The 25,927-nt window shown below is 46.8% G+C and overlaps 1 protein-coding gene across 1 annotated transcript; it reads left to right on the top strand.

Annotated features, from left to right (window-relative positions):
• The first annotated feature begins 321 nt into the window (after positions 1 to 321).
• LOC108496973 (sodium/hydrogen exchanger 2-like) lies at positions 322 to 25,636 on the top strand. Its single transcript, XM_017814207.1, is given in 13 exon segments — positions 322 to 571; positions 1,443 to 1,906; positions 2,665 to 2,915; positions 5,776 to 5,855; positions 5,858 to 5,971; positions 9,553 to 9,749; positions 13,016 to 13,105; positions 15,266 to 15,336; positions 16,457 to 16,621; positions 17,086 to 17,200; positions 18,434 to 18,568; positions 23,136 to 23,202; positions 24,054 to 25,636. Coding segments are annotated over 13 exon segments (2,145 nt in total). The 3' UTR covers positions 24,200 to 25,636.
• Positions 25,637 to 25,927: the final 291 nt, after the last annotated feature.

Raw genomic sequence — 25,927 nt, 5'->3', positions numbered from 1 at the left:
TTTTTGAGAGACTGGGAGCCAAAAATGCCCAGAGTTAGGACTAACATGCCCCTTGTGCTGTTGGTCTGAGGGCTCACGAGGCTTTCCTTCAAGGAAGCATCTGCAGGAGGAGCCTCTGTTTGACCATGTCATTCCGAAGGGTGCAAATCTCCAGTGGGATCTCCCAACTGGAAGCTGATGGACCAGGGAGGGGAGTCTGGGAGGTGGAGCATTTGCTCCTCCCTTTGCAGCCACCCACACGATGCATGTGTGTCCAGCAGCATTCCCAACTGCTCACCCGCCGGAGCCACCAACTGGGAGCAGCCAGAGGCTCCCAGGGAGATGGAGGAGCAGGGAGCAGCCGCTGTCCTGGCTGGGTCCTTGCTCTCCTGCCTTCTCCAGGCCCCCGGGGTGGGAGCCCTGCAGGAGCCGCTGCTGGAGGACGTGACCCTGGAGAACATCAGCTGGGCACCTGAGGAGGCCCCAGGGAATGAGTCCTCGGAGCACACGTTCTTCTCCCTGGATTATCAGCACGTCCAGGTGCCCTTCGAGATCACCCTCTGGATCATGTTGGCATCCCTGGCCAAGATAGGTGAGGGCTGGACAGGGGAAGCAGGGATGGGATGGGGTGGGAAGGGGTGGCCTTGGCTTCAGATCCTCTCCAGTCTTGGAGCCTGAGATAATGTGCCCAGCCCATTAATGGGAAGTATTAATATTGTGTTTTGTATGTATAATTCTACCTATAACACTCTATATAATTTTATATATTATATTATATGCTATATATTATATAATTCTATCTATAATATTTATATAATATATAATCCATTATATAATATTTTATATTTACAAAAAAATTTAATATATGTTATGTATACTGCTGTGTACATTACTGTATTTATATTTACTGTAATTAATTATACAATAATATAATTACATAAATTATATATTATAATATTACTATAATGCAATAATATCAATAAAATGATACATAGAAATAATATTACTAATATTACAATATACAATATAAAATGTATAATATTATATATCATCTATTATATATATTTTTGTTATATATTTTTATATATTCATATAGTTATATTACATACATATGTGTATATATGTATATATATTTATATATTTGTATATTTATATATATATTTATATATTTTTATATATACACACATATATATTTTTATATATATGTAATATATATATTTATATATATATGTTATATATATTTATATATATATATGTTATATATATATTTTTATATATATTATATATTCTCCATAGACCCATATATTTTGTTTTTTATATCTATTTCTGAGCAACTTCACCTTCACTGGGTGCATTTATTTCTGCTGCTCCAAGCTGTAATTTGCTGATGGTAGGAGAACGGGGAATTTCCTGACCCGACGAGGTGAGACAACCCAAATTTTTCTCTCTCCATCCCCTCCCAGGGTTCCATCTCTACAACAAGCTGCCTTCTGTGGTTCCCGAGAGCTGCTTGTTGATCTTCGTAGGGCTCATCATGGGGGGGATCATTTATGGCCTGAACGACAGGTCCCCCCCCGTGATGGACAGCGACATCTTCTTCCTCTACCTGCTGCCCCCCATCGTGCTGGACGCCGGTTACTTCATGCCCAGCCGCCCCTTCTTCGAGAACATCGGCACCATCCTGCTCTACGCCGTGGTGGGCACCATATGGAACGTGTTTGGGATCGGCTTCTCCCTCTACGGCATCTGCCAGGTGAGGGCCTTCCGGCTGCAGGACGTGTCGCTGCTCCACAACCTGCTCTTCGGGAGCCTCATCGCCGCCGTGGACCCCGTGGCCGTGCTGGCCGTGTTCGAGGAGATCCACGTCAACGAGAAGCTGCACATCCTGGTCTTTGGGGAGTCCCTCCTCAACGACGCCGTGACAGTGGTGAGGACCAGCCTGGTTTGGGGTGTTTAGCTGTCCTTTAATGTTTAAAGGAAGGGTGGGCTGGGGCCGAGGGGTGGGGTGTGAGATCGCAGCCGGGAGAAAAGGAGACTTGGGGGGACCTTCTGTGTCTCTGCAACTCCCTGACAGGAGGGAGGTCGGGCTCTGCTCCCAGGGAACAAGGGCCAGGACAAGAGGAAACAGCCTCGAGCTGCGCCAGGAGAGGTTTAGATTGGATATCAGGGATAATTTCTTCATGGAAAAAGTGATCAAGCATAGGAACAGGCTGTTCTGGGCAGTGCTGCAGTCACCATCCCTGAAAGCGTTCCAAAAATGTGTGGATGTGGCACTTGATTAAATAGTTTAGTGGTGAAGATGGTGGTGGTGGTGCTGGTTGATGGTTGGACTTGGTGATCTTGAAAATCTTTTCCAACCTTAAAGATTTTTTGATTTGCTGAGGGAAAAGGCATCAACAGCCTCTTCTAGCAGAGGGCTCCCGGTCCAATTCTCTGTCCTGAGGTCCTGAGCAGCTTTCAGGTGAACACAGAAGCTTTCAGGTGAAGAGCTCTTTGTATGTCTGGGGACAGGAACGCCCACGAGTGCCACAGCAGGCTCCTGGTAGGACCCAGACCTCAGGGAAGGATGGTGACCCCACACTGTCAGAAATCCCAGCAGTGTGTTTGGTGTCATGACCACGTGTGGCCACATCTGGTGAATGTCTCACTAACACCCATTTCTCTCTTTCATTTTCCCCCCCAAAGGTGCTCTACAAGCTCTTCCGGTCTTTCTGTGAGATGCCAACCATCAAAAGCGTGGATGTTTTTGCAGGAGTTGGGAAATTCTTTGTGGTTGGGCTGGGAGGGGTGTTGGTGGGGCTGAGTTTTGGGTTCACGGCCGCCTTCACCACGCGCTTCACCAAGGACATCCGCGTCATCGAGCCGCTCTTCGTCTTCCTCTACAGCTACCTGTCCTACCTCACCGCCGAGATGTTCCACCTCTCAGGGATCGTGGCGTGAGTTCCTGTCCAGGAAAAAAAACCTGTCCTGTCTGAAAATGTCCTTTCCCTGGCTGAAAAAAATATCAGACAAAGTTTTCAACTCTGCTGAGTTGGAAATCTGTGTGTGCTGGCCATCAAAGCCCGTGACGGAGCCCTCTCCAAGTGCAGCTCCGTTTCCCAAATTACACGTCAAATTGCAAGTCACCAGCAATCCTGCTGGTGGATTTATGCAGGTTATTGAGGAATGTTTGTTTGAGCTCCATGGTTTTTGTCTGGAAAGCCTGGATGTTCAAGCAGTGAGAGTTTGAGTAGGTTTGGCAGAGCCAGAAGAGGCTTTCTTGGCTTCTTTAGTTGTTTTCCGTGTGGCCCAGTCAAAACCAACATGGGAAGGGTTACAAGGGTTTAGTCAGATCCTTGGAAAGGTTTGGTCGTGGTTTACAGCACGTCTGCTCTCACATCCCCCTCCCCATCTGCACGTCCTGCCATCAGCCCACCCTGGGTGGTGCTCCCAGAGGGTGCACAGCCCCTGCGGGCACAGAGCAGAGAGGGATGGGGTGGGAGCTGTGCATTCCCTGTGGAGCTGAAGCCTGAAATATTCCTGCTCTTTGGGAGCAGAGAGCTCTAATGGAAACTTCTGACTTGGCACCAGAAGCTCTGACACAGCTCATGGATCTGTCTGGGCTCCTGAGGGTCTCATCTAGCACCTCCCTGTCTCCAGTAATGTTGGAAACCTGACCAATTTCAGTCAAAATTGTCAGAGATCACTCAATTAATTTATTTTTCTTTTTACTGGGTAGATCTTTCCATAAAATGAAGGATTTGGGGCCAGATCCTTCAGTTTTAAGAAACTAACTTTGTGCTTATCTTGTCATGCATTTCCCTGGTAGGGCAGGTGCTGAGATAAAAATTAGATATAATGACCCCAATGTTCACCAAAATCTCACCTTGGGAAGCAGAGAGAGATGAAAACCAGTGTGATCCAGCCCTCCTGGTTTCTGTGGGCTGAAATCTGTTGTGTTTGGTTCTCCCACCAAAACTGAGTCAGCTGGTGCTGAGGATCACAACCACCTAATATTCCCCCAAAGACTCTGAGCCTGCATCAGTAGCTGCAGTGTAAACAACTGTGCAGCTGAGAATAATGAAGATGAAAAGAAAATAATGAAATGAAGTGGGTTCTGAGCTCGGCACAGGAGGATCTGAGAGATCTATTTTAAAACTAATGATGTTGCTTTGGATATAAACCATTCCCGTGTCTTGCAGATTTTGTTTCCTCAGCTGGTTAATAGGAGCAATATTCAAGTGTTCCTGCAAACAATTCTAGCTCTGGGAATAGGTAGGAAAAGCCTATTTATAGGAGTGCAAGACAGAACAGTGAAATAAATATGCTGCATAATCATTGTGGAGCAGAAAACATTCAATCCTAATGGTGTCTCCTTCCATCAATCACAATCTGCTGTACCCATTATGGAACCCATTTGCTGTTCTTTTGAATAATGCATTTTTTCTAAAGCCAAACAATGGCAAAGGCAGCTGATTCCTGCCCTGTGCCCTTCTAATTGCCAAATTAGAAATGCCTCTCTTACATATCTGGAGTTCAAACAATTTGTCCCGTCGTGCCCAGGGAATACTGGATTATAAAAACCAGCTTTTGGCATTTTGTTTCACTGGAAAATAATTTGATTGCCATAAAAATCAATTCTGCATAGCCCAAAAAATATGAAAACTGTGAATGCAACCCAGTCTGGGAAACAGCTCTGCAAATGGGTTTTAGTTTGATTTTGGTTTTTTTTCCTTTCTTTTTCCCTTTTTTTCCCTTGCCCTGGTGGCAGTGTCCATCTTTGAGGCCCTGACAGATCAGGTTTATTCCCTCTCTGTGTCCCTGCTGTGACCCCATACCATTCTCCAGTAGGCATTCCCAAACCACAACTCTGGAAGTCACTTGCCCATAAATACTTGTTGAATTTCTTAGCTTCTGGCTGGAACTGTTTTACTCACTATTTATTGAGGCAGATACAGAAACTGAAGAATTTATTGTTTTTTTTTAGACTGTGGTTCAATCCCTGCTGCTCTTTCTGGCAAAGAGGGTCAGTCTAAATAGGATAAATCAAAACAGACCAGTTTTGGAATATCTTTAAGTATTTGTACATTCTCTTAGGAGGTGAAAGATGTGAATTCAAACAACATTTAGTGAAAAAGGGATTTGAATCCTTGTCTCATGCTCAGGATCTCTTTCCACAGCAAGAGCCATCACAACTTTACAATTTTAAATGCAATAAAAATGTGGATGCCTTACAAAATAGCCATGGAAATCAGATCTTGGAAATTTAGAGCCATTTTGTTATTGCTGCTACAACGTTTAGAATGAAATATTTTAGTCCAGGTTAAAATATAATAAAATGGAGCTTCGATGCTTTGAGTGCTCAATTGTTTTGACCTTCTAGGATTGCTGATCTGAAAATGTATTGATTTGGAAAGCTGATGAATCAGACTAACCACATGTTCCCTGGAACTTGAAGAACCAATTATCCATGAAAAATTACGAGGCAATTGCAAGGTCAGAGTTTGGCAAAGTGAAAGAACCGAGACCAGTGCGTGGTGATGGGAAGGGTTGAGTGTTGTTACTTGTGGGTGTTGGTGTGTGCTCTGATCAAATGCAGAAGGTGATGAGTTTTTTGGCTGTTCAAAATCAGATTCAGGCAGTTTGGGCAACCTGTCTGAATTTTATTGTCCTGATGGTCCTCTTGATGTCCTTCATGTAGGAAGTGAGATGTCTGCAAACATGCAGGACTTGATGAAATGTATTTTTTATAAATGACAATGAGTCGATTTTCAGTGCTTGAGGAGAAAAAGTTATTGTTTGTTTTAACTTTCTCAGCATCATTGCCTGTGCCATGGGCATGAAGCGTTATGTGGAGGCCAACATCTCCCTGAAGTCCCACACCACAGTGAAATACTTCATGACACCCTCATCTTCATCTTCCTCGGAGTTTCCACCATTGGAGAAAACCATGAGTGGAACTGGCCCTACATCTGCTTCACTGTCATTTTCTGCCTCGTTTGGAGAGCTCTAGGTAGGGCTAATTACGCATTTTATTTTTTTAATGTGTATTATTGTTCATGGGAGTGAAAAATGTGGTTTCATTAGAGAATGCTCCTGCCCTTTCGTCATCCTTTCCTGTTTGCTGTGCCTGCATGACTATCCCAGATGGGAATGCAAGGCCTGAACTGGGACATCTCAGCCAATGCTTCCCTCATCCATCCTACTCGATTCCAGGTCTTTCATTGTACTGCAGTTTCCTGCTCTGGGCACTCAGTGGTGTTAAATAGAAGTGCTCGTGACATTTTATCAATATCTCTGTCTTTGATCCTTCTTCCATTGCTGTGATCTCCTCTTCCATTTCAGTGCCTCTTGGTCCCTTGTTATCCTCACAACAGGAGGGAAATTGCAGGTACTTTGGGATCAGAGATACGTGTCGTATTCTGCAAGGCAGAGGTTGAAGGGATTTAATTAATAACAAGCTCATGTACAGCAGCATCTTTCCATGAGAAACTGCAGGAACCTTCCAGCAGCTGTCCCTGGAGATGCTGATCTGCTTTACAGAACAGCATCTACCCAGGTCACTGCTGGAGAGATGAGATCTGGGACATAAAATGTGAGGATGCTTCTGCTCCTGCTCAAGAGCTTCAGGTCAGGGCTGAGAATGGCAGAACTGGGGAACTGCTGAGGTTGGCAGGGACCTCTGGGGATCATCTGGTCCAACAACCCCTGCCTGTGGCAGGGACTTTTGTCCAGATGGATTTTGAATATCTCCATGGATGGAGACTCCGGAGCCTCCCTTGGAAACCTGCTGGAGTGTTTGACCAACCTCAGAGCAATAAAGCCACCAAGACTTGGTGATAACAAGAAGAGAGAAAGGCATGAAAATAGTCTCCTGATGACTCTCTCGAGGGTTTCTTTAGCCCCAGTTATAATGAAAACACAAATCCTGGTCCCAGAATTCCCTGGGATCCCATTTTCATGCATTGTAAATCACCAGAAAAATGGATATTCTGTGTTTCTGTCATCCCCAGTTGTATTTTGAGCTGATTTGGTGTTTGGAGAGGCTGAACCTCCCTTCCTGTCACAGTGTGCTGTCACCTAATGAGTGCACAGTGCCTGTCTCCTCATTTATGGATATTTTTATATATTAACTGTATTTGTGAATATAACAGCACCCACTTTTGGCAGAGAATTTGAGAGCTAAAAGACATTCAACAGGATTTTGTTTACAAACCACTGAGTCAAACAGTGAACTCGAATTTGACAGACACTTCAGGAAATTGTATAAATAGGATGTGCCACGATTAGCAAGACAGGGCAGAATGGGGTTTATTAGCTGTTAATTCGTGCCAAGGTTTGTTTTAATAACTGCACCATCCTTGGAAATGTGCTCATTAGTTATTTGTACATTCAAGTGTTTTATTACAATTGAGTGGTTTTCTCCTGAATTATTTGCTCAGATAAAAGGAGTTCTGAACGAGTTTGACTTTTTTAGCTCAAAAATTCTTCATTGCAAGACATAAGGAACATAATAATGCTACAAAAACACCCCAAAATTTCTCTCTAAGCCCTTCTGAGTACAGCTTAAATTATGTGGAACATTATCAGGGAAGGTTCAGGCTGCAGCCAGGACAGAAAACCCTCCTGCTGGTCAAAATCTCACTGGGAATTAAATAAGAACACACAAACCATGGCTGGACATGGTCTGAATGGTCCCTGTCCTGCAGCACTTTCCTGGGGAGCTGTTGGGGAGCTGGGAGGGTGAGAACTGGGCAGGAGCTGCTCCAAGTTGGGCTGGGAAACTCCTGCCTTGGGGATGGTGGTGGAGATTGGACCTTGACCTTCTCAGAGCCATCCAGCAGCTCTGGATGAATTAATAATTAATTAATGTTTGGATATTTAGGAAAAATTTCTTCATTGAGAGCTGGTCAGGCATTGGAACAGGCTGCCCAGGGAAGTGTGGAATTATCATCCCTGGAAGTGCTCAAAATACGTGTGGATGTGGCACTTGGGGACATGGGTTAGTGGTGGCCTTGGCAGTGCTGGGGGAGTGGTTGGACCTGATGCTTTTTGAGGGCTTTTCCAGCCTTAATGATTCTAGAATTCTGTGATTCTGGAGGTGCTGGAGGCACTGATCCAAAAATGGGAGGCGCCACTGGAATTGTACTTGCAGGAACTGGGGGCTTTTGGGTGGGCAGGGCTGGGATTAGTGTGCAGATGGTACCTCAGTCCTTCACAGGACCCTCCCGGTGCTCCTAAATATTTGAGAAATGATTCTGCTGAAGTTTAGGGAGTTACTTTGATATGAGAAAGATCATCTAAAAAGGAAAATACAGCCATTGCAGGACAGCACCAGTATTACCCAAGCCCTGGGGAGATTTCCGCCTGCTCCTTCCCAAGGTGTACCTCCAGAAGAAAATCCACTCTGCTCAGAGTGATTAATTGTATGTCATCTCTTGCAGCAAACTGGCCTTGAATTAGTTTAGGGCATGCTAATAATAATTTATGAGGGAAGATTAAATTAAGACAAAGGCCAGGATATCAGCTCAAGTAAATTTTGTTCCTTTAAATCATCAGCACTGCCTGAGCTCTGCAGTAGGTGCAGATGTGATGCAAGGAATGCTTTATTTTATTTATTTGGTTGTTTTTAAGCTTCAAAGAACCTTGATACTGAAGAACTGGTCTGGACACCAGCTCTGTGGAGCTCTGGACACAGGGGAGGTGTTCCAAGGTTCAGTTAATTGAGTTATTCCTAAACATCCCCAGCTTTTGTTTTCTTCAAACTGGTCTGATGTGCACTCAAAGTTCAGATACTTTTAGCTGTAGGTGTGTGAGAAGATGTTTGATATGTACAAGTGCACTATTTTTATTTCTCTTACAAACCTCCTCTAGAAAAGCAACAGTGCTGTTGATACAGCTAATTCCTGACAAAATTCAGTGTCAGGCTGTGCCATCACTTCTCAAAATGGCCATTAATCTTTGGGAAATAAGATGTTTATCGCATCCATTGGTATGGAAATCACGGCTGCCTGATTTAGGGCCTGACTTTTTGTACCTTTCTGCATCTGTTTGTGTATTTGCAAATGGCTTTAAATCACAGCAATTGCTGTGTCACCTCACACAGCCTTAAATTCATCCTGTATAAATCTTTGAGGGGAAGAAATAACATTAACACAGGTAGAATGTAGCTACTTATCCAGGCTACTGCTTAGAAACTTTTGGAAGGAGGAGGGTAACTTGCAGCTAAATTGTTGCTGATGGTTTTCCTCGAGAGCATTTATAACCCAAGCAATTCAGTCACTTGCTGTCACTAATTAGAGTAAATCAATATTTCAGGACTGTGACCAGTCAATATTTGTAATCCCCTAAAACAGAAATATGTTGGGGATTAATTTTTATCTGGGCAAATCAAATTTCAACCTGTTGGACCAGGCTGGAATTAAAATTCTCCAGTGGCATGTTGGTAACACACCCCCCGGGGCCCTGGGCAGTTCCTCCTGGTTGGTGTTTACCCATCCCAGGATATTTTACTGTGAAATAGAAGATGATGGTGAGTTTTATCCAGTTGTTCTGTTTGTTTGCTGTGCCTCAGTCTTCTCTCCTGCCTTCCAGGGGTTCTGGTGCTGACTTTCTTTGTGAACAGATTCCACGTGAACACCATCACCAGTAAGGACCAGTTCATCATCGCCTACGGGGGGCTCCGGGGGGCCATTTGCTTCTCTTTGGTTTTCTTGCTCCCTGAATTTCACAGAAAGAAGCTCTTCATTGCAGCAACCACCGTTGTCATCCTCTTCACTGTGTTTGTGCAGGTAAAACTAATACTTTGAATGAATTCCGACTTGGGACCCCTCCAGGTGGACCATGGAGAAGGTTCCTCTCCCTCAGGTTGGGGTTGTAAGGAGTTTTGGGGCTCCAGGGCTGAGTCTGTAAGGAATTCTGGTGCTCCAGGGCTCGGGAGGAGCAGCAGCAGCCTCAGCATTGCTGTGACATCTAGTGGTAAAACCATTCCTGCAGCCTTTGTGGGATGAGGATCTTGGATGTCTCTTCTCTGCCCAGCAGAGTCTCCAAGACCTTCTCTGAAATACACCTGGCAAGGGGGGGGAAAACGGTTTCCCCCCACATTTAAAGGAGGATATGGTGGAAAAATTGGGATCCTCTCATCCTGAAGTGAACAAGGCTGACGTTTATCCCAAAAATTAAGTGTGGGTCTCCATAGGGCTGAAGCAAGTGAGATAATGGGGGTCTGGGAAAGTTGCTGTGCAGAAAAACTCCCTGGGGGCTCCTGGTCAAGGACATGAGGTCTATGTGGAGCTGCTGACCCGGGTCTGCCCTTCTCCTGCCCTGGGATGGAGGGAACAGAGGGGTTTCTGGGGCTTTGGGAGATGGTGGCTCGTGGTGACAACTAATGAGTGGTTCTGTGGCTCAGCATCACCCTGAGAGCAAATTCCTTCTGCTCACTGAAGCCCTCAGTGGATGTGCTGGGCCCTGGGGCAGTGTGGAGGGTTGGGATTGACTCTCTGCTTCCCCACATCCACCTGAGCTCATCCTGAGCTGAAAAAGTGGTCGAGGAGGGGGACGTGCTGTTGGGTTTGGAACTGGGACCCGCAGGGCAGTGGGACTGGGCACAGCCTCAGCCTGAGAGGAGAGAGCAGGGGCCAGGGCTGGGAGGAGCAGCCTTAGATAGAGGTTGACAAGTTTTAAGATGCAAATGTGGGTCAGGAATTGAAAAGCCCCGGTCACCAGGCACGTCCGCTCACGCAGAGACGCTCTTGAGCCTCACACAAAGGTTGTTCTAAGGCAGCAGCTCCTTTCTGCTGAGGCTTCAGGAAATCCTTCACAGGACTGGGAAAAGGGCTTTTGTGTAAGCTCAGAGCTCAACTGGTGATGTCACCTCCTTGCAAAAGGGTGAGAGTTAAACAGGGTCCCCCCTGGGTACGTGTGGATGGGGCGACCCCTTGACCTTCAGCCATTCAGAGGGGATGTGGTGTCTGTAAAGCCAGGCTTTGCCAGGCTCCAGGTACCTGCAGTGCCAAGGGGAGCTGAGGCCACCACCAGAAAAGGGGAGGAAAAAACCAGGAAAGTTGCTCAAAAGCTGAGGAGGAAAGATATTGCTGCAGCTCAGCACAGGAAAGGTGGGGAAATGTAATAGGGGCAGGAATTCAGATGAACCTTCAGAAGCCTGGGTTAAAGTCTATGGCACTGCTGCCAGACACATCGATGGATTGAGGAGTGAAAATCTTCAATATCCCAGTGTTTTTCAGGGTGCACATCACTGGGGGTGGAAAGGACAAGAGAAACACTGGGTATGAAGCAACTTCTGCGCATAGTGGATGTTCTTGTTGTTGTTTTGTGCAATGAGTTTTCTTTATATTCACAGTGATCTCAACACAGATTTGGTGGGCGGTGTCTGTGTTAAAATAGGACAGGAACTAAGGGAGAGATGATTTGGGCCCTTCTAGGCTGGTTTGGGCCAGCAAAGCATCTTGTCAGAGCACAAACCCACTTCCTTCTATGATTCCCTTGGCAATGCTGACCACGCTGCTACAGAGGAAGGACAATCCTGTAAAATAGCTGGGCTTGTCCATCCATGGGTCTATCACAGCACTGCACAACCCAGGAAACTCCTCTCTCTTGGCCTCTCTAACCCAGTTGCACAAGGCTCTTCCCACAAAAAGCCTGGTTAATAATTTTGAGAAGGTTGACTGAGCAATTGTCTAATCCTCAGCGCTTCCAAGCAGGCTGGAGATGAGCCACGTAGACCAGGAAGCCCTCCAAGGAGCTGTGGGCTTGGCTGGAATGTCACAAAAAGCCCTCATTGTTCTGCCTCTCGCTGTGGTTTGAAATGAAATGCTGTGCTCTCCGTTTGAGGTTCACTCTCCCAACTCAGTGACCTGTGACCTCTTCCATGGAATTCTTAGCAAATATAAGAGTTGTGAAGAGGTGGGTGGGTTTGTTTGCTGCCCACATTGCCCCTTTGGATTGCTGGAGGTGGAAAACGTTGTGTGGGCCATGACAGAGCCTCAGGTGATGCCCTTGTTTGAGCTGTCCCTGGTGAGCAGAGGAGCATCACCAGGGACCTCCAGGTGTGCTGGGAGATGACATGGGATTCCCACAACGGTCCCAAATGCTGCTTTATGAATGCAAACAACTGCAGATGATTATCCAAGAGGATAAGCAGCATAGTCTCCACCTAATTTTTGTAATATCTGTTATTTCTGAATTTGTGAGTTCTGTGTTGTTGACCCTGAATAGCAATGCATTTTTTATTGCTATTAGCTATTAAAATGACACATTAATTGTTTCTGCAATTAAAAATGTGTTCAACTCTCCTCTGTGCCAGCATTTGTGACATTCAGAAGTCATAAACATCAACTACTCCATCATTTTTGCTGTAAACATGTCCTAGAAAAGTCATTTAATACTGAAGCCAGACTAAGAAACACAGCACGGCAGTGTTTTAGAAGTTCTCTCACGAGGCTTAAAGGACATTAAAACTTTTCCCTTGACCCTTCCCACCAGGTGGATGCTTTGATTAGCAAACTTAGCCACTGGCTGGCCATCAGAGATCATTGGAGTAATGGGCTGTGACACATAAAGCTCCAGAAGTGAGCAGACAGTTGCTGGCAGAGGCTCCACGCTGAGAAATCTCACGGATTATCATCATTTCAGGCATTTGAACTTTGATCGTTCCAAGCCCCTCTCCATTTGGGAGGCCACCAGCAACGTCAAACCACAGGCTTGACCTTGGAATTATTGGTTGGCTTTCTGTGGGCCCCGAGCTGCCAGAGGAGGCGAGTAGAGCTTTCCCTCTGTGCCTCCCCCATCCCGAATTCTCCACGTGAGCTCCCGCTGACAGGCTGCTCCCACGAGCAAACCCTGGGTTTGGTTTGCAGTTGGGAGAGCAGGTTCTAGTCTTGTTGAAGCTTTGCAGGTCATATCTTGCCACTAAAGTAGGGCAGATGAGAGGTGCTGGCTCAGACAGCAGAACACGGCTCATCCCCGTGCTGGTGGTGGTTTTGTCCCACCAGGAACATTTGATGGGGAAAAAAGGCTGATTTCTGTGTTTGTTTTGCAGGGAATGACCATCCGTCCTCTCGTTGACCTGTTGGCTGTCAAGAGGAAAAGGGAGAGTGCTCCCACAGTGGGAGAGCAGATCCACATCCGGGTAAGGATCAACACCAGGCCAGAGCTTTCTGATATCTTTGCTGATAGGATGGGCCTTCTAAAATGGGGGTGTCTCCAGGGACCCTACAGATCTGCAGTTTGACCCAAATCCTCCTCAGGTCAGTCCCTTTGCAGGTTGGAAGTCTTGTGCAGCTTCCTAACCATGGGCTGTTGTTTGTTTTGGAAGAGCAGCCACCAATCAGGCTGATGTTCCATCAGGTAATGCACAAACGTGATAGAAAAAGATGATCCCTTACCCAAAACTTTAAACTTCGACTTAACTCCAATTTTTCTGCTTCTCTGGAAAGAGAGAGAGAAAGAAAATGAGACTTGGTAGCTTTCAGGTTGGGATCTTCCATGTGTTCTCCAGTCCCATCACCACCAATGGTTTGAATATTTTTGCAAAAAAATCAGAAAAGGGAGGATGAGGTTGGGGTGGAGGAAACCTCTGAAGTGGTTTGAAGCCAGGTTGGATGGGGTTTGGAGCAACCTGGTCTAGGGGAAGGTGTCCCTGCCCATGTCATGGGGTGGAATGAAGTGATCTTTAATGTCCCATTCAACCCAAACCATTCCATGATTCTAAATCCATAACCCAAAGGTGGGATTTCAGGATTTCAGTCACTTTGTTCTCACCATCCAAACATTGGTATTTCTAGTCATAGAGGACTTCAGAGGGAGGCTCAGCTCCAGGAGGTCAAGGGATTCCACCCATCCAGCTGATGCTTTGCGTTTGCATCTGCATCCCATGCACAGTTAGGATATTTCAGAATCCAATTGTTCAATCCCAGTCACATTTCTGTGGGTTTGGCTCCTTCAGGAATATTATTGTCATTGTCTTCTTTAGAAAATAAAGCCATTAGGGCTGAGGACATTTACAAAACCTGTTTGGCACCCTCACAATGAGGTTGTTCTGCAGGGCTTTGTCTGAGGTGAACAGAACAGCTCGAGGGGCTGAAGAGTCTTTTCCTACCGTGAACAGAGAAGAGTTTCTTCTTTTGTTGCTGTGTGAATAGTAAATCATCTCTGGGAATGTGTTTATTAGGAGATGGGAGCTGAAAATGACTGTGTACCAATTAAGTTGAGAAGGTAATAATGCAGATAGTTGGAAATCAGGGATGCAGAAGCCAGGATAGCTTTCCTTCTCAAATTTATTTCTCCATCTGGATGGTCGGGACACTGTTCCTCCCAGGAACGATGATCAGCGTGTGTGGGTTTAATTTCTTAGAACTGTAGAATGGGGCAGATGGGGAGGGACCTTAAAGCTCATCTCATCCCACCCCCTTCCATGGGCAGGGACACCTTCCACTAGCCCAGGTTGCTCCAAGCCCTGTCCAACCTGGCCTTGGACACTTCCAGGGATGGGGCACTCCAGTGGTTTTGGAGGTCCTCAGAACGTGCAGCTGCCAATGTGAGCACACTAAACCCCCACCAGGCTGCAGGGCTGAGGGAACCACTCTGAAATTTTCTGTCTCTGACCCAAGAAAAAATAATTAAAAAAAGCAATTAGAGCTGGAGGAAGCTCCGGGGTCATTGGTACCTGAGTGGGGAGGGGCAGCAGAGCAGAGCCCTCTCCCCATTTAGAGATGCCAGTAGGAGGGAAAACAATTTGGGAAACTACAAAGATTTAACTTCTAGGTGAAAAAAAATCAACCTGTCTGGGATTTTAAATATAATTTTAATATTTTAAACAATAATAAAAACCTCTGTATGAGGCACAATATGGCCAGTGACTAGTGGGAAATGTCTGGGGGAAGGCAGTATTAAGTATTCAAGACAAAACATCATTTATGAGTTATCTGCAGTGATATCCCAATTCCCTGAGTCAGATTGTCCTCAAAAACCCCAATAGGAGCATTTCCTGCTTCTCAAGGCCCAGTGGGCAGGACATGTGAGCCCTCAGCCATCCTGCACAATCAGGTGCAGGTTCATGTCCCCCAGCATTTATTCTCTGCTTGCCCAGATCTGAAAGCAAACCACTTATTGTACTCCAGAACCAACAAATCCATGTGGATGACTGGATGGGGAACTATCCCAAACCCCCTCTCCTTGTTTCCCAGCTCCATATTCCGAGCTGGAAGCATCCCCTGTGTTGTGTGTGGCTCTTGCTGTTTGCTGGCTGGGTTCATCCCCGGGGTACAGCCAAATCCTCTCTTCTCTTTAGTTCTTGGATCATCTCCTGGCTGGCATTGAAGATATATCTGGACACTGGGGACAGTATTACTGGAAAGACAAGTAAGGATGTGCCAAAAGACAACTGTGGACATGCATAGAAAAAAAAAAGGAGGCTGGTTTCTATTCCCAGAGTTTCTGCTGTGGGCAGCTGAGCCTTGTTCATCCTTGTGGCACAAGAGAGCTGACACAGGGGCAGCTTTTCCTTGTCCAAGGTGGCTCCAGGTTCTTGGAGCGCTTCCCTGCTTGCAGACACCTCTGGTACCTCACCCTAAAAAGATCCTTTCTCCTCTCCTGTGTTGTTTGTCCCTTCTCATCCACAGGAATCTGCTGGCAGTGGAATGGCCACGACACACAGCCCATCCCTGCCTGTGCCCTCCTGCCTGTCTGGCCAGGTGGGAGCTGAGCTCCCCAACCCGGGCTTGGCAATTAGCATTTAAACATTAAAAACTGACATTAAAACTATGAGTTTGCAGCACTGCTTGTTGTGGACTGAAATTACAGAGGATCTTTACAGATTTCTGTAGCCAAGTGCTCAGTTTTCATTAAATTCCCATAATTTGTACATTTTAAAATTTTAAAAAACCACAGTGAGGTTTAAAAAAACCCCAAACACAAATAACATAAAATATACTAATAGCAATCTACCAGATTTAATTCCTTAGCTGTGCAGACACAGATGCAGCTGGTAGATTTTATTTCTTTCTTTTTTTTTTTTTGGAATGCCCATGCTTGGAAGTGCCACTAGAGGGTATGGGAATCACTGCTACTGAGGAGCATCCTGGCTCCTTTAGAGATACTGATTTTAGAGGTCTTTTTCAACCTAAATGATTCTATGATTTGAGCTGAAAGCAAAAAGGGGAATCTGGAAGTGTTTAAATCTGGGGCTGCTGCATGTGTTTGTAGGACTTACAGTGGAGCTCATGCTAAGTTTGGCATTTTGGGGAGGTTTTTATTGTATTTGGGAAAGTTTAAATATTTTGGCTCATGTACTGGAGTGCAGAAATAATTAGGGATAGACCTCTTGGACCATCAATTTCTGGATAGAAAGTGATGGGATATAATGTAATATAATGGAATATGGGACAGCTGTGGGCTATGAACCTGCTGCCTTGCTCAGGTCTGGTTTGGTGCTGGGGAGTCCTGGAGCAGACTAAGCCCACCTTGCTTTGTCCTCAACCAGATTAGAATATTTCAACAGCAAATACCTGCAGAAGATCCTGCTCAGGGAGTATGACCAGCCCAAGTCCAGCATCGTGCTGCTCTACGAGAAGCTGGAGAGGAAACACGCCATCGAGCTGGCAGAGGCTGGGCAGCTGGGCCATGGGCCTGCCCACCCCTCCCTGCTGTGAGTAAACCCTCTTAGACCTCCTAAATCTCTTGAAGGTCAGCGGGTGGGTGTTACAAATGAAGGGCTGGATGGGCATCTGCTGACACCGATGACATGGAGCCTCACCTGAGTGACATGGAAACAATGCTCTGAGGAAAAGGCTCTTGCCCGGTTTTTGAGGGTTTTGCACCATGAAGTGTCCTGGAGGAACCACCAGTGAGACAGCAGGGATGAGTGTTTGAGTGCCAGAATGGGCACTTCGCCCCTCACAGATGGTTCTGCTCTGCCACAGCTCTTCAATCCACCCAGGAGCACAATGACAGCACAGCTCTGATGCAGATAGTAAATTCCCCCTCTGCAAGGATGAGCTGTTGGTCATGTTGGCTGTGGTGGGATCCTGAAGGGCTGCTGGGGGTGCTGGGATTTGGGGATGCACTGGTTGTGTCCCTTCTAAAAATGAGGGGTCCTGGTTTTCTTTGCAGCAGCAACGACAGGACTGTCAGAACAGACCAAAAACTGGAGGATACTCAGAATCCTGATGTCCTGGATAATATGCAGGAAATTTTGGCGAGGAACCTGTACCGGATCAGGAGAACGGTATAACTTTTCCCTCCATCTGTATTTTAACCATCCAACAGCACAAGTTACCTCAGTTATCTGAGCAGCCTGAGCAGATGTTATGAATGTTTCCATAATTACCCATGATGTCTCTTTGTGAGCAGAGAATAGTTGGCTGCGTGGAGCCAGATCCAGTTTCCAAGTCAGTGGCACATTTCTGTTTGCACATGACAGCTTTTGAAAGGTTCACCCAGTCAGCCTATAATTTCCCCGAGTATTTTCGGCATCAGTACCCGGCAGCAGAAAGGAGAAAGGAGGAGCACATGGAACTTCAGGCACATCCAGCAGCAGCTCCTGGTTACTGACAGGGCAGAGCAGGGGTGGGTTATCCTCACACTGCACTTTTTTTTCCCATGGAAGGGGACACGGTGGGTGAGCTGTGAGTGAGAATTGATGTGCAGAGCTTTCAAAGCCGCCCGGCAGGTTTGCCATGGAACTGGTACAGCTGGTGAAAGAGCACAAACCCTGCTCTCTGTTTACAGAGCCACTCGGGGATCATGGCTGGGGTTTTGCACGGCACCAGGGCTGTGCATGGTAATTGCTGTTCACATGGAGCCTTATCCCTAAAATCCACCTAAGCCTTTGTTTTACGGATTACACACGGAATGAGGAGTCCTTGGGGATGGGGCTGGTGCAGGCACTCAGCACAGGGGGATCAGCCACCCCCTCCTGTCCCTCTGCTGAGCCAAGGGAAGCAAGGAAATAAGGCTGGGAGGAAACCTATAGATGTGGTGAAGGGGATGAGGATAAAGGCACAGCTCCTGTTTGCACTTACTCCTGCCCAAATCCAGCCTCACCCCTTGTAGTAGTGACAGAGTTATCCCAACTCCCACGGATGTTAGTGGGAGATTTCACTTTGGGGTTTATGGTACCTGTTGTTTGCATGATCTATATAGGAAGGTGGGGCTGATATAAGATGTTGTAGGGCTGGACAGAGGGGCTGGGGCTGAAGGTGCCTCGAGCAGAGTCGTGGTACTCATTCCATGTGTTACCTGGACTATCTCAGTCTTGTCATTCAGTGATTTCTTGGGTGATCTCACCTAAAAAAAGCAGAGTTTGGAGCCCCTTCTCCCCTCTGTGGCTTTCCCTCCCTCCCCACCTCTCATGGATCAGTTTATCCCCATAAATAGCTGGGATGGTTACAGGGGTGAAGGCAGTGAAGTGAAGGCTGGGACGGTCCCACATCCAGCTCCTCTCTGGTGCCTCGTGCAGGGCCCGGCGTACAACAGGCACACCCTGCCCGGCGAGTCCGAGCCCTCGGAACATGCCAAGGAGATCCTGATCCTCCGGCACAAGAGCCTCCTCGTGGAAGTGAGCGGGAGCGACGCGGGCAGCTCCAGGAAGGAGGTAAGAGGGAGCAGGAACAAGCAGGGATCATGCACAGGCTGCTTTCCCCGGGCAGATGTAACTACAGCCTCCTTATTGCTGAGGGTATTTCCTTTAAAAGACAAATCCTGGTACCTTAAACTAAAAAATAAAGGGTATCTTAATCCCAAATCACATTCCAGTGAGTAGGAAACACTGAAGCAAAAGAACCCAACCCAACTCATGCCAAACCAAGGAGCCATCCTGAGCACAGCCCCATCCACTGCCTTATGGACACAGCCTTCCATGCTAGGAAGGTTATTTACTGAGCAAATGTTATTAATTGGGCTTCACTCTGTACATTCCAAGGTCTGTTTTTCCCATGTTTTCTGGGCGATTCGATCAAAGACAGGAATTTGGTTCCCCCATTGTCAGTGGTCCAGGTGGACTGTAAATATCTGAAACTGTTTGGTGGTTCCCCACCCCCCTAACTCTTTTGAAAGGACCGCAGCATTTTTGGGAGCTTTCTTATTTATTCTGGAGGTAGGGTTTTTGTTTTTAAAAGCAGCTACAGTTCTGGAGAGAAAATAGAGAGAAGTTTTGCTCCCTGGATTCCTGGGAGAACCAAAACTTTTTCCAGTTTACTGCTGGCACAGTTGGTTCATGTTCTGCATCAGAGGAGAAACAAGGTGAATACAATGTCTGTGCTGAAGACTTTTCCTGACTTCTTTGGAAGTCAGTGAGAGAATCTGGGCCAATTTCCTCACAGAAAGACAAAATAGTCCAGGGATGGTGCATGAGGAGCAGATTTGGTCTTTTCAGTTCCTCCCATCCTCTGTAACTCCTGTTCTAGAGGAAAAGCATTTAACCCCTGCCAGATTCTGTTCCCAAACCTCCAGGTCAGCAGCACAGTAGAATCATGGAATATTCTGAGTTAGAAGGGACCCACAGGGACCATCAAAGTCCAGCTCCTGGCCCTTCACAGGACAGCCCCAAGAATCCCACCACGTACCTGAGAGTGTTGTCCAAGGCAGTCCTTCAGCCCTGTCAGGCTTGGTGCTTGCAGTAATTGCTGAGCCATCCCTAAATTTCACCCACTTCTCCAGAATTTTAGGTTGTGATGGCTGGAGCACTGTCCAAGTGTGAACTGTGATCTCTAACCTGGGCAGCAAGGCTCCATCATTAAGGAGAACAAAATGACCTTTGAAAAAGAAATAGATAACCTTTCTTTAGGTAGTATTTTTTCACGACAGCACAAGAACTTGGGGCTGTCATGGGCTTTCTTCCTCTCCATTTTCCTTGTGGAAATGCCAATCATGGAGGAGCCCACCCAGGACAGCAGCAACGCCCCAAAAGCTGCTGCTTCTCAGCCCTTCATTCACAGAAAGGTGCTCTAGCCCTTGCAAACAACTTAAAAGCTTTAATTTGATCATTTACATGCTGATTGGTACTTACAATTCAAAATAGATAGGCAAGAACATGGCATGTTCCTGTAGAACATTTGGTATAATTAAACTTCAAAAGAGCAACATCAAACTCCGGCTGATTTTCAGCACGACGTTCCTGCTTTAAGGATATTTGATTGTTAACCCTTGTGCTCCTGCTTTCCCCTTTGCTGCTGCATGAGGCGGCAAATTTAGGAGCTTTGGGAGGGCTGTTACTCCTGTTCCTTTGTATTCTTACAGCTGGGCTCTTGGGGAGGAGAATATTTTTGGGGAATTGCAAAGGCAGTAGAACTCACTGTCTCTGACTCATGGATGGTGTCTGATGCCCTGTGAGGGTGGAAAATGCCCTGTGGGTCGTGGAAAATGCCAATTTGATTGAAAGGGACCTTAAGGACCATCCAGTTCCGATCCCTTGCCATGGATGGGGACACCTTCCACCAGACCAGGTTGCTCCAAGCCCTGTCCAACCTGGCCTTGAAGTGAGAGATACTAAACGTTGGGAGCTGATCCCAGTGACACCTGCAAGGGTGACTCTAAGCCAAGAACCATCCAGCTGTGCCCAAAATAAGCCAGGCCTATTTTGTGACATCAGCAGCTTATCTGGTAATTTTTAGGAATATCTGCCTTGCTTTGCTGTGAACAGAAATAAGGCAATGCCCCAATGTGATGAGAAAATGTTCTAACAGAGCCCTGGAATATTAACATGGTATTAATTATATATATATATATAATATTATATAATATTAAGGAGGGTGGGTGAACACTGCTACTTCCTGCTGTAGGAGGACAGATTGGAGAATTTATCAGCAGAAAGAAGGAACACTGTACTAAAAAGTAGATTTTAGCCCATTATAAGCAGCCCCGTACTTTAAATTTTTGGGCAAAAAAGCTGCTACTTATATTTAGTTTCATGCCAAGTTGACAAGAAAATGGCATTTTCCTGATTAAAAAAAAAGAGAGATGAATGAAAAATGAAGGTAGTTAATGTTTGAGATTTTTCCTATTGTCAGACATTCCCAAAGGGGAAGGCTTTGGCCTTCCAGGTTTTGAGTCAGCAAGAAAAAACTGGCTGCTGTCACTCCACACGTGCTTCTATTCTACATCTCACCACGAGATGGAAGCATTACAACTGTGTTTGCACATCCAACTGGAAATGCAGGGATGGGGAAGGAACTTCCAGCAAAGGGCCACTGAAACCCCGCTGGGGCTGGTGAAACTCCTGCAGTTCTGTTGCCAGCCTGTTGGAAAAAGCTTTGGTGATGCATCCAGTCGGTTAAGTGTTGGGAGCTGAGGGAATAATTAAAGAATCCCTTCGGTTCAGTAGAAACCCCGTTTTTTCTGCTTGCTGGGTGTTTACATATATATTTTTCTTTCTTAATGAAGCTGGTTAGTGCTTTGCTATTACAGATGAAGGTGGTGCAGCTTGGATTCATCTCATAATTTATCAGGTGCTGGTTGGTCTTTCCCTCCCCCCCCCCTTGTCAGTCACCACAAAATAAGGGATGGGTGGAACAGCTTCCTTCTGTGGGTCTGTGGCTTCACCAGGCTGGGGAGGAGCCAAATTCCTCTTGGCTCATGGACAATCCATCTCCTTCCACAGGAGAAACCAGTGCCCAGGCCAGGATGAACACCAGGCTTCAGCCAGGATGGACTGGGATTGGAACTGGATGATCTTAAGGGTCCCTTCCAACCCAAAGCATTCTGTGACTGTGAATCACCTCTCCTGGGTGCCTTTAGGGGTCTCCTGCACTTTAGGTGTCTACCTGGGCCTTGGTAGTAGCGAGAGGGGGTTCTTAGGCTGCCCTTGGAGCCCCTGCCAAGGAGAGGTTGGAGAGCAAACCGGGAAAAAGCAGAGAGAAGCAGCAAGAAAAGAACAGTCCTCATCCCCCCCCCCCGGAGCCAGCGGCGCAGGTTAAATGATTTACACCAGGCAGAAAAACCTTGGCAGGAGTTCGGGGTGACTTCAGAGCTGAACTGTAGCCCAGAGGATTAACTCCAAGACTATCTATTTCCAGCAGAAAGTTCGCCTTCCTCCGCCTCGGGACAAAATTCCTGCCGAAGGCTGCCGCTTCCTGGAGCCGCGCATCCCGCTGGCTCCCAGCGCCGCCCGCCTTTGGGGCTCCCCTTATTTTAGGCAGGGCTCCAGCACAGCCTAGGCTGGCAGGGCGGGGGCCGAGACCCGGGATAGCCTTTATTTCCCGCTGAGCACCAGCAAATCCCTGCACCTGTAGCCAGGCAACTTCGGCCTCTTTTCTTCTGCCAAACCACGGGTGCGCTCCCCCAGAAGGAGCCGATGTGGAGCTGCCCGTGAGCCCTGTGCGTAAATGACACACCGCCTTTGGTAATTATGCCCGAGCCCTTTCACGGAGCAGGCTCCGAGAATGTTAAATGCCCCTGGGAATGGCTTTCCAGGGAGCCGGGAAGGCATTGTTATTAAAATGGTCCATAAAAGGGAGAACAAGGGCTGGAGGGCAGCGGTCCTCGTTAGGGGAGGGAGGAGAACGAACCGAAACAAAACAGCAAACCAGGCTGGGAGGTGTCCAGAGTTATTTTGGCAGTCTGGGCTGCTGGACCGAGGTGCCAAATCACAGCTGCGTGAGAGGCTTATTCCCAGTTTACGGCGGCACCGAACAATCCAGGCAGCATTGTGCTACCTGATTTGGATTTTTTTTTTTTAGTTCTATTTGTTTTGTCCTGGAGGGTGGAGATTAGCACTGGAGTGAAAGGACAGGGAGCTCGTTAGTGCAGCTCGTTACCTGCCTCCTTGGCCTGCAGCCAAGGTGGGGAACAGCCAAGGTGTGAGAAACAGCCACATCCCGGGGACAGCTTTGCTTTCTCTGCTCCATCCTCCCAGCTCCAGGGCTGCTCCTTCCCATCCTCCCAACCACTCCTGGAGAGCCCAGACCTCTTCCACCAACTCAAATCAGTGTCTGTAAATGTTTCCTGCCATCCATCCAGTCTATTTTTAGCAATACTTCTTTTTGTTTGTTTGGTTGGTTGGTTTGCTTTGGTTTGGTTTGTTTTTTTTTTCATGGCAGAAGTTAAACAAATGGGAGTGGAATCCTTGGAGGTTGCAAATCCTTGTTTATGAGGCAGGAGTGTGGCTCCCAGACTTGCATCTGTCTCCATAAATGCACTAAAGTCCTTCTCTCCCTCAGTCCCAGAAGGATGATTCCTACTCGGCACAAGGTGATCCCACCCCCCAGCTCAAGCTCTGCCGCTCCTTCACTGGTAAGTTGGGGGGGCCTGGGGGTGATTCCCTGCCCTCCCTGCCCCCTCCTCCGTGTGGGATGACCCAACAGGTTCAGGGAGGATGTGTGGACAAAGTGGGGCTCTGTAGATGAGCATCAGGAATGAGCAAGAAGAGCCTTCCCAGCCCTGGGGCCCCTTCTCAGCCCAACCCGAGATCAGTGGGAATAGTTTGGGTGGGAAGGGATCTTTCAAGGCTGTCTAGTCCAACCCCTCTGCCATGAACAGGGACATCTCCCACTAGATCAGGTTGCCTCATCCAGCTGTTTTAATCCACAGCTTACTATGAATATTCAAATGATGTTCTTTCTGAAGAGCAAAGTGATCAAAAATAATGTTTCTGGGTAGGCTTTTTGTCACCCCAGGGAAAACGTGAGCACCTTGGCCCTTGAGACAGCCTGGTGACAGGACTGAAGGAGACTGTAACCCTTCCAGGGTGGTTGCATGTACATCCCTCCCCCCCAAATCACTTAATGTGGGAAGGTGACGTTCCAGGTGCTCCTTCACCTTCCAAAACTCTTCTAAGGTGGTCGCTGATGGGAATTTTTGTTTTGTAAAGTTGCAGGTGGGGACTGACAGAGAATGATGATATTGATCCAGATATGTAATGTATTTCAAAGTATAAACCAGGGGTTAAATTGTCTTTTTTTGGGTTTTTCTTCCATTGAAACACTGATCTTTGGTTTTATAACTGAGAAGCGATCCTTGGGGTGGAACAGCTCATCCCCAGTGAGCACATGGCCACCTTAGTAGCTCCCGGGATTTCCTCATTCCTGTTGACCCACAAAGATGAATGTTTCTCATCCCAGCTGGTGGTTTTTCTCTTCCCACAGTGGGGAACACGGAAAAGGTCCGGGAAGTGAAGGAGAACCGGTCGAAATCCGTGTGCGTCATCCCCCCAGCGCAGCCCGGCGGGACCTGGGGAGAGGGGAGAGACCTGAGGAAGGGGCTGAGTGTGGAGATATACAGGCACCAGTGATGCTCTGCCTTCCCACGAGGGTCTGGCTCCTCCTTGGGCAGCTGCTCTACATGTAGATAATGTAAATAAGGTGCATATTGGAAGGGGCAGCATGGACAGGGCGGAATATCCGGAGTGGCTTGCACGGAAACTTGGTCTTGTTGCCCAACACTGGATTTTTCCCAGGGAAAAGATGCCAAGCTGAGCATTAGCAATGCAAGGGAGTGGCTGAGAGACAATTTCTAAGGAATTTCTAGGAAAAACAAGCCTGTTCAGACTGGGAAAACTGCTGAAACTGCCTAAAACTGCAAGGAAGGTGGGATATCAGATCTTCTCATTGGGTGGCAGGGATAGACTAAACAGCAGGGAGAATTTAGGTCATAGGTTGGGAAAAACTTGATAATCTCAAAGGAGGTTTTATTAGGGGGCGAAGGAGAGAGAGCAGAAACAGCAAAAGACCTCTTCTGCTCCTCGGGAACTGATGGATCCTGGCTATGAACATTCATCATGTGAAGCCCAAAGGTAAATGACAATTAAATAAGGTGTTGTGTCTTATCAGAGGGGCTATCCCACACCTAGACACAGTTCTTCTGATGAAAACTTACCACAGCTGCATTAAAGGGGAGAAATGTATTCTTGCTGATTTTCAAAAATTTATGTAAGAGGGGTTCACCTCAAAAAGTAAAATGAGGAAGCTCCAAATCCAGTGGTGATACCAGGAGATGAGTGTGCCAGCCCTTAAACAGATGGGAGAGTCTTCTGACAAGGTTGGTTGGTGGCAGCAAGGCTGTAAAGGTGCTCTAAGATGATCTTTGCTGCCCCAGCCGGGAGCTGGGGGGGTCAGAGGGGGTTTGAAAGTATCTTCCTAAAAGGTGCAGCAGAGAGGGACCCAAAACCTCCCTACTCTGGAGGCACTTCTGCCAGGAGAGGTGTGACCTCTCTGCACGGCACACACAGGGAGCTCCCCAGGAAGACAGAAATCCCCACGTTTGGGTAATTTTCTTTGAAATTCCAGGTAAGTTCAAGCCTTTGAATTCTTGTCCTCAGCTGAACCAGGCAGGGCAGATTTGAATCAACATTTTTCTTTCTCTTCTCCTTCCTCTGCACTGAAGGATCCAAGAGTATTTAATATGAAACAAATTTTAATTTCAGACGAAATTAAAAGGAACTGTAGGAGTTCACATACTTCCCTCCATGATATTTTTGGGCTTCCAGAGCAACCTCCTGAAGGTGTGCAGAAATGCTCCGTGAGGAGACCACTGCCTGGTACAACCTGGGCTTTCATTTTAAATTAGAGACACAAAATTGTGTGTATTTGCTTTGCAATGAGCAGAGGTCTCATTGTCACCTGAACAAGCTCCTTTACAGTGTCCTGCCATAAACTGAGGGAGTTCCTGGTGACTTGAAGGCCACTCCTCACTGCCCCATCCCTGGAAATTCACCTCATTGCAAAGGAAAATTGGCCCTTTTAGGCTTGTATTGCATTTCATGTGTGTATATACATAGATGCACATATTTATTGATTTTAGTATAACTTCATTGTCATCTTCAGTTACTTTGTTAAAATTTGGGTTTGTTTCCCAGTTTAATCCATCTTGAATGGGAACCATGTGCTTTGTCTAGAAAACTGCCCATCTTTAATAAGTTGTAATATATGTATGACATAATATATAGCATGTATGAAAATGTTGAGGTGTACTGTGGTTTTATTTCAATTAAATGTGTTGTGTTATGAGCTCATCTCAGAGT

This window comes from Lepidothrix coronata, unplaced genomic scaffold, assembly GCF_001604755.1.
Source record: "Lepidothrix coronata isolate B3197 unplaced genomic scaffold, Lepidothrix_coronata-1.0 Scaffold2, whole genome shotgun sequence".
Classification (NCBI taxonomy): domain Eukaryota; kingdom Metazoa; phylum Chordata; class Aves; order Passeriformes; family Pipridae; genus Lepidothrix; species Lepidothrix coronata.
Note: the sequence above shows the minus strand (reverse complement) of the source record. Positions and strands in the feature narration are given on the sequence as shown.